The sequence below is a fragment of the Ixodes scapularis genome, unplaced genomic scaffold (assembly GCF_016920785.2).
Source record: "Ixodes scapularis isolate PalLabHiFi unplaced genomic scaffold, ASM1692078v2 PGA_scaffold10__122_contigs__length_95168666, whole genome shotgun sequence".
Lineage (NCBI taxonomy): Eukaryota > Metazoa > Arthropoda > Arachnida > Ixodida > Ixodidae > Ixodes > Ixodes scapularis.
The window spans coordinates 78,785,335-78,801,077 of NW_024609836.1; the positions used below are offsets into that span (position 1 = coordinate 78,785,335).

At 43.4% G+C, this 15,743-nt stretch overlaps 1 protein-coding gene across 1 annotated transcript in view; it reads left to right on the forward strand.

Moving 5' to 3' along the window:
* The window catches only part of LOC120849256, a 49,394-nt gene extending 33,805 nt beyond the window's left edge, over nt 1–15,589 (forward strand). The window contains exons 6-9 of the mRNA XM_040221449.3: nt 487–604; nt 1,909–2,048; nt 13,978–14,056; nt 15,345–15,589. Of these exons, the coding sequence (XP_040077383.2) occupies nt 487–604; nt 1,909–2,048; nt 13,978–14,056; nt 15,345–15,561 (554 nt within the window). The 3' untranslated portion in view covers nt 15,562–15,589. The remainder of the gene's footprint in view (nt 1–486; nt 605–1,908; nt 2,049–13,977; nt 14,057–15,344) is intronic.
* Nucleotides 15,590–15,743: the final 154 nt, after the last annotated feature.

Genomic DNA, 15,743 nt, shown 5'->3' on the forward strand with positions numbered 1-15,743 from the left:
TTTCCCGTCTAGGCGGCTTAAGAGAAATGTTTTGTTCTTTTGCATGCATCCTTTAAGCGTCCAATTTATGTTTTTTTCCCCCTAAGAATAAGTAAAGAAATAGATCGATGATCAGAGCGCTATAGCATATGCTTTGCCCCACACTTCTCAAACACCTTTTATCTCAACCCGTGGGTCCTGACAACTAAAGAATTGCAGGGCGTGGCGAGTTCCGGGTACCTTGTGATCACTCATCAGCCAATCAAATTGCGGTATTAGCCTGCAGCAACGCTGAAGAGCCAATCCTTTTAGCAATAGGCGCGAATGTACAGAGCCATGCCCTACGTTTCTTTAGTTGAAAGTGACCATAGGCTAAACATGATTCCTCGTGGGGATACGCATGTTTAAAGTATTATTCCACCCACTTCAACCTTAGAAAAGCAATACCGGAAAATATTACTCGTTGAAAATGTCATAATAAGTTCATTTTACTCTTTTTGTTGTAAGGTTCGTTGGGAAAACAACGGTGCGATGCCGAAAGATATTGGGAATGTTTCAAGAGGGCCGAGGACCGTACCGAATTTCCAAAGGCTAGAGAGGAAAAAGTGCTCGCTGAAGACTGCAAGTGAGTACAGTTTTTGAAGTTCCACTGTGAAGATGGGAGCATCATCTTGAAGACTGACAGCGCAAAAAAGGAAGCAAAAGATACCTATACTCTCAGCAATCGGCCAAAAGTATACGCCCGTCTATTTACTCGTAATCGTGCAGCCAATTTGTAGATGAAATATAAAAATCAACTAATTAAATAATTAAGGGAGAAGTTAATTATTGAAGTTATCAAGCATCTGAATATACCCCTTGCTGTAATATAATTCTTGCAGCTTCTTCTAGATTATTCGTAATCAAGATAAGGAAGATAGTTAAAGAAAACTCATTTATGAAAGTCAACGCCACTAAGAACATGCAATAGGAAAAGCGATCAGGCTGATACCCAACAAATACAACACACTAAGTTCGCCGTCGGCAACTTCCGACAGGGACACTTGATCAAGCTGAGTGAAGGAGCGCGGGTACACAGAGCGAAGATTTTGTTCCTATTGATTGAAGGAAAATTCAACGTTGATATTACAAAATACAAAATATATCATCTTGTCAGGTCGCCTAAATACCCACTCTTGTCATGCTCGTTCACAAATGCATGATTCATTTCGACTAGACACATTTTTCCCCGATCCGTTGTTAAATCGAAGAAATTGCCTGTATCGCTAACAAATTAAGACTCTGTTGACTACTTCATTGACGGAATATACTTTCTTTTCAATGTAAACTGTTTAATTTTATTTTGCGTGCTTGCGTGCCTTCGTGTTATTATTGCATTGTAAAGAGGGTGTAAAATTGTTAAATGTCATGAATCACCTTGCCGTTTCTTTCTTTACAATATATTTTATTTATGTGAGGGTGTGAGTATCTATATATAAATAAATTAATATTCTCAAAGAAGAAGTGAACAGCTATTGATATGACTTGAACAAGTGCTTCAAGGAATGACTGGAAAGCACAACTGCTAAAATATTTCTTCTGCACACATCTTGTGGTTTTCACGTATATGAAACCTCCAAAAACCATGACAAAACATATTTCGAATAAAAAAAAAACTATAAATAACACTGTTCATTGTTCCCATTTTAGAACTGTGAATACAGGAACCTTTGCAAGTGCCAGTGTGTGTTTTATTGATTATATGCTTCACTGATGTCACCTCTCCCAGACCCCAATTTACCCTTTTCAAAGTGCCACAGACTGCCTTCTCTAAAGCTGACGTTGTATATGGGTGTGCGAGAAATCGTAACTTTGTCATCGCGCTCGTCAGAACGTAAAGAAGTTACACTTGTTCATATGTGCTGTTACTAATTTGACTGATGTTTTCAGGGTTTTGGAGTCCGTCGATTCTTGCACAAAATACATGGAGAATGGAGGATGCTCGGACGAACTAAAGCAAAAGCTCCAGTATCTGAAAAGTGATTTTGCTTCACTCCGTTCCCTCTTGTGCGACCCAAACCTTCATACAAGTGAGATCATCTTACACAAACTGTATTAGGGTCCGTACGTTCCGTTTCGATATCAGCCCTTGGTTAGCACGCGTGCACAACTGTTACAGGGTGATTTCAGATAAGATCGACCAAAGGGTGGCTGGTCGACATTTTTAAATCAACTGATGTTTTTATATGACATTGTCTAGTGTCTGGTATAAACGAATCCACACTTAGTTTTGACCAGAAAAAAAATTTGGAGACAAGAAAAATCGTAAGGCAGGGAGAGGTGGACAGTTGCAATAACGCGCACTGATGGAGGGGGCAAGTTTGAAAGTGAATAATTAAAACAATAAAATTAGGAGAATTTTAAAACTTTTTACAAACAAACTATGGGTACAATTTGCTTGTAATATAAAGTAATAATATTTATTAAAAATATATTTAGTTTTCTAAAAATTGCCAAACATGCCTGCTCGAACGACAAATGGCAAACTTTGGAAATCTGTATCTCATGAAATAATTTAATCATTATTACATAACTTGCAGACATTATTTTACTAATATATGGCTATTATTGAAAAAATAAATAAAGTATCTGAGTGACACAATAGTTACAATATATTTAGGCAAACATGGGAAAAAAATCAAACAAAGAAAAATTCCAATGCGAATAAAAAAAAAAACACCACCCTCGATTTTTTTTAAATTTGGGTAACCTGTTATACTCTATTTCGGCATTCATTTCCATTAAGAACATGTTGCATCATTTTATTGAGAAAGAAGATACAACTCCCCAAAGTAGGGTCCTTTTTCAAAGCCTACACTTAGCAGTGTCCTATACAAGAAGTGACTCTGAGTTCCAGTTTCATGAAACTTGCACAAATCTTTTATATACATTTATTCAGATGAGGTCATTGATAAAAAGAGCGATCGGTCACACAGTAAAAGGGAGGAGAAACTATATACAGCATTTTACATAAGCGTACAAAGTGGTATCATATTAGAGACTAATGATTTGAGAAAAGATGATGCAGTGTGAAGTTGTACCTTCCGGTATATTTTACATCTAGAGTAAAATAAATAACTTTACTTCCACACACAAAAACAAAGATATAATAGTAAGATATTTAGGTTGGCTGTGTATTTACGATTACAAACAATTTCAGGTGACGGATGCCATAGTGCCTAACTGGAGCAGCTTCGATGCTCTCGGTGTATGAATGAATCGTGGCAAGCCGATATATTTTATCCTGCTCGAGGATAACATTTTGGGATTTTCTTTATAGTGATCAGATAAAAATTATTAGTAACCACCAACAAAAACAGTAGGTTAAATACCCCGTGAAGAAAAATGTGATAAATAAGATGTCCCTGCATCCAAAATGAGCAGTCCTTGGGAAATCAAATTCGGCACTTTACGCTAAGGTTTTCCTCGCTGTACCCATTTAATAAAGTGGCTTCCAAGCAGATCCGACTGTCAGTGCTACATATACGTCACAGGTCCCTTCTGTTGATGACTTGCTGAGCCGCCACGCGTGCCAAGACTGAATGCCAGGGAAGGCGCGCACCGTCAGCCACTCTTCCTTTTTTTGTTCACAATACCGAACAACCTCATTTTCGTCCAGATATACAAGATGCACGCCTTTCAGTTTCTTTGATAGAACGCTCACCATTGTCCTGGCCGTCTGAATTGCGCTTACTGAACGTTCTCTCAGGTTGTTCAGCGTGGCCTGGTGCTTCACGAGTCCGCCAACTCCGTCACATGCATTTTTCCCATGTCCAGATGCAGAAAATAACCTCTGGGCTTGTGGGCAATCGTCCTTTGCAAATTGGTGAAGCTGGTAGCGATTCTTGAAATGACTGGCGGCGCCGTCACTTACGTACGTCACGTACGAGTATACACTCCGTGCGACGCGACTGGCGCGCCGCCGCGCGGCCGGTAGCGAAGGTAGGCAGTGAGAACCCCGGAAAAAACGAAACCGAAACCACGCCGCGTACGTTGGTACGCATATTGAAGTCGGAGTGGTGCGGTTGCGCTGGGTTCACAGCATGAAGTGCTGCCTGTGCTGCGTCATTAAGTGCTTCAATAGTTATGCGTCGTGTCTCGTGGAGACAAAGTTTCACAGTTTTTCACCTCGCCGATGTTTTCTGGGACAGCGACAACGATGGAGCCGTGCCGTCCGACGCGAGAAATTCGGTCTCCCGATCATGTCTGCCACTGTGTCATCACGGCTGACATATTCTTCACTGCCGCTTTGCGCTCTGCGTTTGTTTTCGTACCAGTAACACCTACATGTGTAAGCGCCGATAGAACGAACTGAAATGCCATCCCACACTCGCGGTTATGAAATGCCAATTTCGTTGGAGGAATGCCCTCCAAAGAAGTTTCGTCCCCATCGTACGTGTCATTGATATTTCCGGACAAGTATGGCGTGCAATTTGTACTTCATGAAGAAAGATTCGAACGGTAAAAAAAGTGACAAATATAAATCTAAAGAAAACAACAATGAAACTCGGATTCACTGGAGAATCGATGATTGAGTATCGAAGTTTATGTGGTGTGCTTTCTTCCTGGATCAGCCTCCTTTTGGATGTGAAAACGCTGACACCCTGAGTTCTGTAGACAACAATTTTTTTCTCGGCTTTAGAGCCACCTATCGCAAAGTGGTTCGAACTGGAAGTACTGTCCACTGGTCCCTTCCTACCTGTAAAGTGTGCACCTCCCACGATGAGTGGTATTATCGTTGACAGCCTTTGACGGTCAAAACTTGTTCCCATTTAGTTACGCCGCCCAAACTAAATTTCCACCTGGTTTCGCTATGCCAACTCTTTTTGTTATAATAATGTTGTGCCAAGTGCCGGTCATGTCAAAGTACCCGTGCGCCGAAAATCAACACCTCGTACAACAGGTTATTACACAACAGCTGACCGCAAAAGCCCTTGGCGGTCAAACCGTGTGTTGGCCGACAGCTTTGCTTTCTCGGCTTTGGAAGCACCTTTCGTAAAGTTGTTTCAATTGGAAGTACAGTCCACCAGTCCCTTCCTACCTGTAAAGTCTCCACCTTCCGCAATCAGTGGTATTCTCTTGACAGCCTTTTCATGGTCAAAACCGGTTCCCATTGAGTTACGCCGCCCAAACCAAATTTTCACCTGGTTTCCCTATGCCACCTTTTTCTTCTTGTATAATAAGTGCTGTGTCATGTTACTGTCAAGTCCAAGCACCTGTCTGCCCAAATCTGCACTTTGCACAGCCCGCTATAACACAACATTTTGGGTCCAATATTGGATATCCCGTACAGCTTTATTTCTTTATTCGTTAGAAACATAACTTTCACACCTGCTGTCTTAAAGAAACTTGGCACTCTTCGTGCACAAACTTAGTGAACATCTCACTCGCCTCCAAATATCATCGTTCCAGCAGTCCTAGGTTTACAGTGACGAGCGAAATAAATTTCCCACTCAGAGCAATTATGGTGGCGGCCGTCTTGTTTTTCGGAAAATTGCTCCAACTCCTTTTTTGGCCGCAACTAGAGAAATTACCCCTAATAACGACTCAAACTCAATATATAAGAAGTGGAGAACAGCTAAATGCCCTTCTGCCCCAGCACTCATGCAACGTCACCCTCAACTTATCGGCTCAAAAAGCAAAAGTTTCGTCCGCGCGCGCTTCCGCCGCCACAGTTTGGCATGCGAAAAGGCGCCGCAGGCTGCTGAACGCGCCTCACAGTCGAACGCCAGCTACTCCGCTAGCGGCGCTGTGCGCGTTTTTCAAAGCGCCCCCTATAGTTCCCGCACGGAGTGTATACCGCAACGTTGTCTTCAACCTACTCCTTCACTTTTTCTAGAGCCAAGCAAGCGTGAGCGGCGTCGTGACACAGGTCCTCACTGATGATGGCAAAGCTGTTTGTAGATTTTCTTGTCGTCACTACACATGTAAATATCGAAACTTGTTTTTTTTTTCCAGTGATATGCTTGCACTTCGTCAGGAAGCACGATGGTCCAGTTTTCAGCAAAGTCAAAATGAAAGACAATGCTCCCGCGTTGCATGCACTGTTTTTCATCGTAGATCGCTTTACCTTGCGTTTGCCGGATATGGTTGTGAAGTACCCAACTTCCAAACGTCACTTGGAAGACTTTTAGGAAAGTCTCAGGTTCCAAAGTTTTTTTCACAATGTCACCGGACTCCCATGTTGCAAGCACAATCTCTTCATCCTCCGGGATATCAAGTTCCTGGAGTGTAAGAAACTGGCCTTTTGGGCAGTGATCAAAGTCTCCTTGAAGGCACAGTTCTGTTGCTGGGTCGCACAGAAATGCCGAGTTCATTTCACCAGTGTTGAATGTTGAGCCTGTAACGTTCTCTAGAGCGGCAATACAAAGATAATAATTGGCGCAGCGCACACAAACGCACACTTCCTGGTGTGGAATACATTGGACCCATCTAGAGCGCAACGAATAAAATTTCGTTAGCCCAACGCCGGAATCGGGATGCTTGTCTTTGTATATACGGAAGGCCTCTCGTATTGAGCGTGTCATGAAGCGCTTTGGCACGAACGTTTTCTCTCCGTTGAGCATGACAGAGATGACGTCCTTCTGGTTGGGAATTTGGCGCGAACATTGTAGCTCGTCTTTCGTGAAGTACTCTAGGGCAGCAGACAGGTTCTCAGGGCTCACCTTGCACCTCGTGTAAGGATCCGGCTCATACCACACGCCATGCTTTTCCTTGAGTTTTCGGGATTTACTGATGAGGTACATTGAGGCCTGTGGAATCATCTTTTGAACCTCATTCTTCGTCAGTGTTGACGGCAGGAGTGTAAGCAGTTGACAACGTTCCCGGAGAGAGGTGGCGGTTTCAAGGGCCTGCCGAAAGTTGTCCACCCACTCAGTGCATGTGGAGCATGTTGGTTCGGGCGACCCTGATGGTGCGTCCCTGTCGTACGCAATACGTAGCCTTGAGCGTACATTCTTGACAGCAACCTGCTCCAGTTCTGTCTGCTTTCTCTTGACATAGGCAGGCCTGTCCCGACATCTTACGACGCTTGGTTGTCTCAGCGGCGACACATCTGTAGGTAGTATGCTGCGATTTAGATCTTCAATTGCTTCTTCAGCTGGCACAAATATGTCAGGGCACTGCTCTGAGCTTCGCATCGAGATCTCCTTAGTGATGTGCATGAAGCAATGGTAGCACAGGTAGTCCGTCGCACTCACTTTGGTCGAACAGTCGGGCGGAAGAATTTGCTTCAACGAGTTTATGTCCAACTCGCTAACACTTCGAAAATTCCTCTGCTTTGGTATAGTCTTTTTGTGTTTGCAAAAGTAATCTGCACAAAACACTCCTTCGGAGCTCCAGGACGTCTTCATAATGTATACATAAATAATAGAAATTAAACCCCAACTGATGGCATATAATTGCCAAGTGAAAGAACTACTGGGTGCACAAGTGACAAGTCCGAGGCTGAGGAGCTCACTCACTGCAAACGTACATTTGAAAAGAGAGGTCACAACTGAAGCTGTCGGCAAAGCTTGATCCACGTCAAAGGAAGAAAGAGGGAAAGTCTCCAGACAAAAAATTCTGGTCAGCGGCCTTCGAAAAAGACTTTCCGGAATCGCACTGTCGTCCCTCCACGCGCTGATATGAAAGCACCCGAGCTTCTACCACGTGGTTCATGACACAGCCTGAGCCATGTCGGCGACCGGTTCGCGAGGGGTTGGCGGGGGGGTTACGTTGATGGTCACTCGGATTAGCCCTTGCTGTACTGAGCTACCGCCTGCAGTGCCTTATTGCCGGCTCGTGTCAACAACGAGAACACACACACCCTGTCTACACCAAAGCTACAAGCGTTCACCGCACACGCGTCGCCGCCGCTTTTAAGCTTTTGTGAAATGGCTTTCTTTTGCCGCGGAGAACCGCCTTATCTTAACTACGCGCCTGAAATCCTTCCAGGCGGGCGTACACAATATCAAGCGTTTCGAGAAATGCCCGTGGAGTAGAACTATGGGAAAATTCGGAGCCCGCGATGTCGATATCGTCGCCGTTGTGTTAGTACGCCGTCGCGTATTGCAGTCCCCCGTTGGGGGAGGGGGGGGCGGTCTTACTACGATAACATGGCGACAGCGTTTACACTCTATGTATTTACGCGAGGCTCGAGTATTTGGGGATAATGCTGCCGGTTGGTGTGCCCCTTTGTGCGTGATATTATCGCCCGTGACGCCAGCGAGTGAGATGGCGACAGGCATGACTGCTCAGTAAACAGGCGTCGGCGGCCATGTTTTGCTGGTTGAAGCGAACCCCCTTGTCCTTGACAGCGAGCGGGGAAATGCGAAAAAAAGATTGTATCGGCCGTTTTGCCAGAACTAGCGACGAGTGTCGTCTGCGGTTTCCGGCAACTATTTTGCCATAATCGTGAGCTTAGCGAGGAAATGATTTTTGCTAGCCACAGAACACTACCACGCAGAAAGGGAATGCTTGAACATGTTTTTGTTCTGGATATATATCAGGGATATATATGAGAGAGAGAGAGAGAGATGAAGGTAGAGCGGAAGAGGGAATAGCATATAGTGTCGCAGGAGAATAAAGTAAACAAAGTTCCTAGTGGCCGATGGCTGCATGATCTTTTCTCGGATCACTAGTCCGTAATATGATACCTCTTTGTACACAGTAGTTTCTCCTTAATTTAAGTGTGTGAACGATTTTTTTAGTTATCATTGGCCTCATCTGAATAAAAATATATAAAAGATGTGTGTTGGTTTCATGATACTGGAACTCAGAGTCAGTTCTTGTATAAAACACTGCTAAGTGTAGGCTTTGAAAAAGGACCCTACTTTGGGGAGTTAAGAACAAAACGAGCGTGTTGGTAACGGTAATTAGACATGAGGAAGATACATAGAAAGGGGGGACGGACAACGAAGACTTCCAACTAGCAACAACATTTATTGACCCGAAGTTTGCATATATAGGTGAAGGAGGGGAGGGTGAAAGACGCTACACTGGAAAGTGGGAAAGCAATGAGAGAGGGTGTAGAGCCGGGGAAATGAGGGACGATCCCGTGGGGTAGACATCTAATCGCTTGGAACCGCGGAAACGAGGGACGTCAGCCCTGGCCCCAGGAAGTTTATCTCCCTCCTGGATAAGCCTATGGACGGGGATCCGAAGTTGCTGTGACTGTGGTGCATTGCGAAGGCCTCCATGATCTCTCGTCCGTATCTTGAGGCGTGACCTCCAATCCTGGTGGTCGAGGGAAGGTCGGCCGAACAGGGTTCGCTGCACTCAGAGGTGTGTTTGGCAATCGGGTGGTAACAAATCTCCGAAGTGTCGGAAGCGGCTTTCTTGATCTCGTTTGCATGTTCCCTCACCCGATCGTTTAGGCATCGGCCCGTCTGTCCGATGTATTTAGCACCGCAGGACATGGGAATCGAATACACGCACTCTTTGCAGCAGGTTACACAATTGGTCTGGTGCTTTTTCTGGCACGGGGGCGCTGGACCGGGGTTGTTGACCTTTCTACAAATAGAAGCTAATTTGAACTTGCAGGAAAATGCGACGTTGGTGTTGAAGCCGAGCGCAATAGATTTTAGGCGATGTGAGGTGTTGTGTATGTAGGGGATGCATGCGAAGCGTGACTTAGGAGGGAGGGGTTTGGACTTCTGCCCCGTGACAAGTCTTTTGATTGTTGTTTCAATCAGGTCTCTCGGGTATCCTGCCTTTATGAGGCGACTACTCTGCTTGGATAGGCTGGGGGCGGAAAGGTGCTGACAGGATTTAACCTTTGCCGAAGCAATTAGATTTCGAACGATCCCATTTTTTACATTCCTTGAGTGTGAGCTGTTGAAAGGAAGAACGGGCTTAGAAGACCTCTGCTGGTGAGCCCAGCAGATACCTTTGCTAGTTGGTACCAACTTGAGATCCAGGAACTGTAAGCCCTCAGGGGAGGGGGCCTCTTTGATGAACGTAAGCCCGTGTGAGTTCTTCTGGAACACGGTCTCTATGGCTGCAGAGTCGGAGATGGTGGAGTGTAGGATGAGATAATCGTCAACATAACGAAAAACCTTCGCATCGGGAAAATCTCATTGAAGGTCCGCCTGAACTTTGGCGTCAACATAAAACAGGTAAATTTCGATGAGGACGGGAGCCAAGCAAGACCCGATACAGACGCCGGCCCTTTGTATGTACACTTTACCCTCATATTCAAGCCCGACGATGAGAACGGGCGCAAGCCCGTTCTTCCTTTCAACAGCTCACACTCAAGGAATGTAAAAAATGGGATCGTTCGAAATCTAATTGCTTCGGCAAAGGTTAAATCCTGTCAGCACCTTTCCGCCCCCAGCCTATCCAAGCAGATTAGTCGCCTCATAAAGGCAGGGTACCCGAGAGACCTGATTGAAACAACAATCAAAAGACTTGTCGCGGGGCAGAAGTCCAAACCCTTCCCTCCTAAGTCACGCTTCGCATGGGGACTACATACACAACACCTCACATCGCCTAAAATCTATTGCGCTCGGCTTCAACACCAACGTCGTATTTTCCTGCAAGTTCAAATTAGCTTCTATTTGTAGAAAGGTCAACAACCCCGGTCCAGCGCCCCCGTGCCAGAAAAAGCACCAGACCAATTATGTAACCTGCTGCAAAGAGTGCGTGTATTCGATTCCCATGTCCTGCGGTGCTAAATACATCGGACAGACGGGCCGATGCCTAAACGATCGGGTGAGGGAACATGCAAACGAGATCAAGAAAGCCGCTTCGGAGATTTGTTACCACCCGATTGCCAAACACACCTCTGAGTGCAGCGAACCCTGTTCGGCCGACCTTCCCTCGACCACCAGGATTGGAGGTCACGCCTCAAGATACGGACGAGAGATCATGGAGGCCTTCGCAATGCACCACAGTCACAGCAACTTCGGATCCCTGTCCATAGGCTTATCCAGGAGGGAGATAAACTTCCTGGGGCCAGGGCTGACGTCCCTCGTTTCCGCGGTTCCAAGCGATTAGATGTCTACCCCATGGGATCGTCCCTCATTTCCCCGGCTCTACACCCTCTCTCATCGCTTTCCCACTTTCCAGTGTAGCGTCTTTCACCCTCCCCTCCTTCACCTATATATGCAAACTTCGGGTCAATAAATGTTGTTGCTAGTTGGAAGTCTTCGTTGTCCGTCCCCCCTTTCTATGTATCTTCCTCATGTCTAATGGGGAGTTGTATCTTCTTTCTCAATAAAATGATGCAACATATTTTTAATGGAAATGAATGCCGAAATAGAGTATAACAGGTTACCTAAATTTAAAAAAAATCGAGGGTGGTGTTTTTTTTTTTTATTCGCATCGGAATTTTTCTTTGTTTGATTTTTTTTCCATGTTTGACTAAATATATCCTAACTATTGTATCACACAGATACCTGAGTTATTTTTTAAATATTATCTATATATTAGTAGAATAATATCCGCAAATTATATCACAATGATTAAATTATTTCATGAGATACAGACCTCCAAAGTTTGCCATTTGTCGTTCGAGCAGGCATGTTTGTCAATTTTTGGAAAAATAAATAAATTTTAAATAAATATGATTACTTTATATTACAAGCAAGCTATACCCATAGTTTGCGCCTAAAACGTATTAGAGTTCTCCTAATGTTATCGCTTTAGTTATTCACTCTCAAACGGGCCCCCTCCATCAGTGCGCGTTAATGCAACTGTCCACCACCTCATGCCTTACGATTTTTCCTGTCCCCAAGTATTTTTTCTAGTCAAAACTAAGTTTGGATTCGTTCATACCAGACACTAGACAATAACATATAAAAACATCAGTTGATTTGAAAATGTCGACTAGCCATCCTTTGGTCGATCTTATCTGAAATCACCCTACAATTAAATCTTTGCGATTATAGCAAGCTGCGTTATTACGGTTTGATATCAGTCCGAAACGTGAATTTTCGTCGGTTATTTGATTGGTTCCACCAGGTGTTAGCATCGAATGCGGTCGGACTTAGAGCGAAACGAAGTGTAGAATAATCAATACCTGTGGAAACCCTTCTCTACTTCCATGCAACGTCATTGCACCCGGATGGCGCCGACTTCGCAATTGGGCCCGAGCCTGACGTCAAGTGTCCTTCGACGCGTTGATTGGATACGAAGCACATCCGAACGCTGGCGCAATGCTCGTATCTAATCAGAGTCTTCGCTTGATCTCAAAATCCCTTTGCAAAGGTTTCCCGATTTCTTCAAGTGTTGTTGGCTTGGTCAGAAAAATTGCTGCTCTCTCCAGTCGCAGTTTTCGGCCGCCGCCACGAGAACCTCCCACGAGATTGTACACATTTATATAAGCAGACAGCCTAAGAAATTGAGGGCATGGCTTCTTATATTACCGCTTTACGCTACGGGATGCCCGAAACCATCGCCCAGCTTTGGCTTTTTTTTTTCTTTTTCTTTTTTTTTTGTCACGCGTCAGAGGGTTTATTACGTTCCGCAATATGCTTTGCATTGATGTCATATTGGGGTCCATTGCGGTAACCTTCCTGCTGACCACGTACATTGCAGCATACACTTTACGCCAACGAATTTGTTGACTTCGGCAAGAACAAGAAGGAATTACCATTAGTATGGTGCAGTGACGTCACGTGCAAGCCACGCATAAATTACGTGAGCACTGTACGCTGGGATGGGCAGTATTTCAAATACTTTGTGTATTTTGCATTTGTATTTAATTACAAAATGGGTAATGTATTTAACATGTGTATTTAAATACTAAAACGTGGGTATACTTTAAATACAATTGTAATTAAATACAATTTTGTGGGCGAAAATACATCCCTCACATTTATTGTCAGGACAATTCTTGTTTTTATGCATGTGGTCGTAAGATATAGTCTCCATCCTTTATTCGGCCATGGGGCTTGTTTCTTTTTCTCCTCCGGCTTTATTTTAAAGGCACTGTCCAGAGCAGGAAGAAAACTACGTTATGCACCGAATGCAGTGTTTCTCAATCAAGCACAAGCGTTTAGTGACATTGTGATTGCGGTGCTAGTCCAGGGCAAGAATAGTGACGAAATCAACGTTCACAGGCAGACTGGCTAAATAAGTGCCTGTGACAACTTGTGATGCTTTCCAGCCTGATTTCCATCCATATTTTGCCTGGAACATTCTAAATGCGCGGGTCGTCTAGATTTTCGTAACGGGTGTGAGTTGCCACAATAAAAAATTCTCTAGCTAGTGCTGCGCGTCTTGATCGGCTCGGTTCCTTGTTGGTCTATACCAAAATGTAATCGACAAAAAAAAAAAAAGCTGCTTGAGGCTCTGTGCTTTTTTAACCTATTACGTCCAAGCTGATCACATTTCTATTGTGATTATATTTCTATTACGTTACTAGAGCCTCGCACACTAACTCCCGAGTGTGCGATGCAAAATTAAAATGGGATACCCAGAAACCCGTTGCAGGTGCCCTGAGATTGCTGACGCAAATTTAGAGGAATGTATTTGGAAATGTATTTGGAGGAGACCAAATACATTTGGTTGTATTTGAATCTTGTATTTAAATGCTTTTTTGGAAATGTAATTAGATTTGTAATTAAATACACTTTGACGAAGTATTTTATATTTGTATTTCGATACATACTTCTATGTATTTTGCCCATCCCTGACTGTACGTTACACGACGCAGCGCGAACACGACATCGACGCTTTCCGCTATTTACTGATACAGGGTATCGACGTGCGCCAATGTTTTATCCCTTAGGTTGAAGCTCCACATAAGCACTCTAAACAAGATGACAAGTTTTGACAAAAGCGATTCAATTGTTGGCGAGAAATATTAAAATCGGGAGTCGCACCTTGTTGCTCGCAGGCTGTGTACTCATGAAACTCTATCTTATAAGCTATAGAGTGCCCTCCGAGTGGCAAATATGGAGCTTCTTCGCGCAAAAATGTTTATTAGAAGAAAAGAATGTCTGTAATTAGCTTGAACAATTATTGCATTTCTAGGTGTGCTTGAGTGGAATCAATGCCTGAATGAAAGTGCCTTCCAATCCTGCTTGGAGCTTCTGCCTCAAGACCCATGCAGGTAACGGCAACTAAAATAGGAGGGATTGAAGGTGGCGGCTCTACGGTGGGCGGTTTTAATACGTATTAGTAAGTTCAGTGGTAATAGCTAAAAACTGCGTATGCATGGACCTCTTGTACAGAGTGATTAAAATTGGTTTAATGAGAATATTCGAGCAAAATAAAGAATCAACTTATATGATAGAGAAAGAGGTAGAGAAAATAAATTTTGTATTGTGCTGAACCAGTCGGTTTAATGTTAACGAATATATATATATATATATATATATATATATATATATATAAAACTGAGAAGAAATATATATATATATATATATATATATATATATATATATATTAAATGTTTTTCATAGATGATAAAATGATTCAGCGGAAGTGCAGCAGTGCCTTTCTTTGGTTAAACAAGCTTTTCAATATTAGGTCAATATAAAATAAGAAACGAGTGAGTAAAGTATTTCAGAATAATTTTTTTAAAGCCAGTAGAATTTCGCTTTAAGACTCCGGTAGTCTTGACCTTGACAGGTTATGTTTGCCGTATATTAAAAAGTACTTCTTGCCTGCACAAAAAAAAAATAATTACCAGTGACCTTTATCGCTGAAGGTTTACAATGCATGGACTGCTTTATTTAAGGGACAATTTCTTTTAATTTGCTAAGACACCAAGAAGAAATTTCGGAAAGTCGTATAGTTTCTTATTAATGTATTAACTGAATATAGCGTAAAAGTTGACGTAACCTGACTTAATGTCACGTGATGTCAGATCGCGTGACATCAATTTTGCCTCTAGATTTAACGGAGAAATTGTCATCAGCTGACCTCGGGTCACGTGATCTCAGGTCACACAAAGTCGCGGAGTCAGGTCGTGATGCCCAGTGACATCAAAATGTTTTGTGACGTCACTTTTCTTGCTAAATATAGCGGGAAAATGCGCAAACTAATGAACAAACGGACGGATGAACAAGTGTTTGGGGTAGGGGATTACGTTAAAAAGCTGTGCATGCTTTAATACAAAATAAATTTTCAGTGCAGAGAAAGACAAAATGATTAAAAGTTTACTTAGGAATCACATTCTTAACCGCTTTTAATAGAGACGGGTAAGTTTTAATAGAGGCGGGTAAGTTGTAAGTTTTAACTTACTTCACCAAAATATGAAATACTCTTTGAGGCAAATGTGAGAGCATCATATCTCGGATGAAATATTCACGATGTTTAAAGTGGTTAGGTTCATAAATCTGTGGGAGGTTCCCCTCCGTAATTGTCCGCTCCAATTCTCTTCTCATTTCTCGCAGTACTGGCAATTATAATTGCTTCCTGAATGCGACAACAAGGTGTACTCGAGACAGTCCTGCGATGAAAGCCGTGCACCACGCGATCAACATTCATCTTGACTTGAAGAATTGCAGCAGAATCGACGGCAACGACGGGAACGGCGGCATCACCACGAGTCCGAAGATTGTGCTGACATTGGCTGCCTTATGCATTTCGCTCTTTCCTTTAAGAAAATAAATGCTCCAGACGGATTGCCTCCGGCCTACTTTGTCCCTACAAATATTTCTTGTGCGATCGAAATATGTCATAATTATCTGCAGGCTCCAATCGACCAAAGTCCCCCTCTTTTTTTTTTTTTTTTTTTTTTTGGGGGGGGGGGGGGGAGGTGGGGCTGTAAAAATAAACTGCGAACTGCAGAA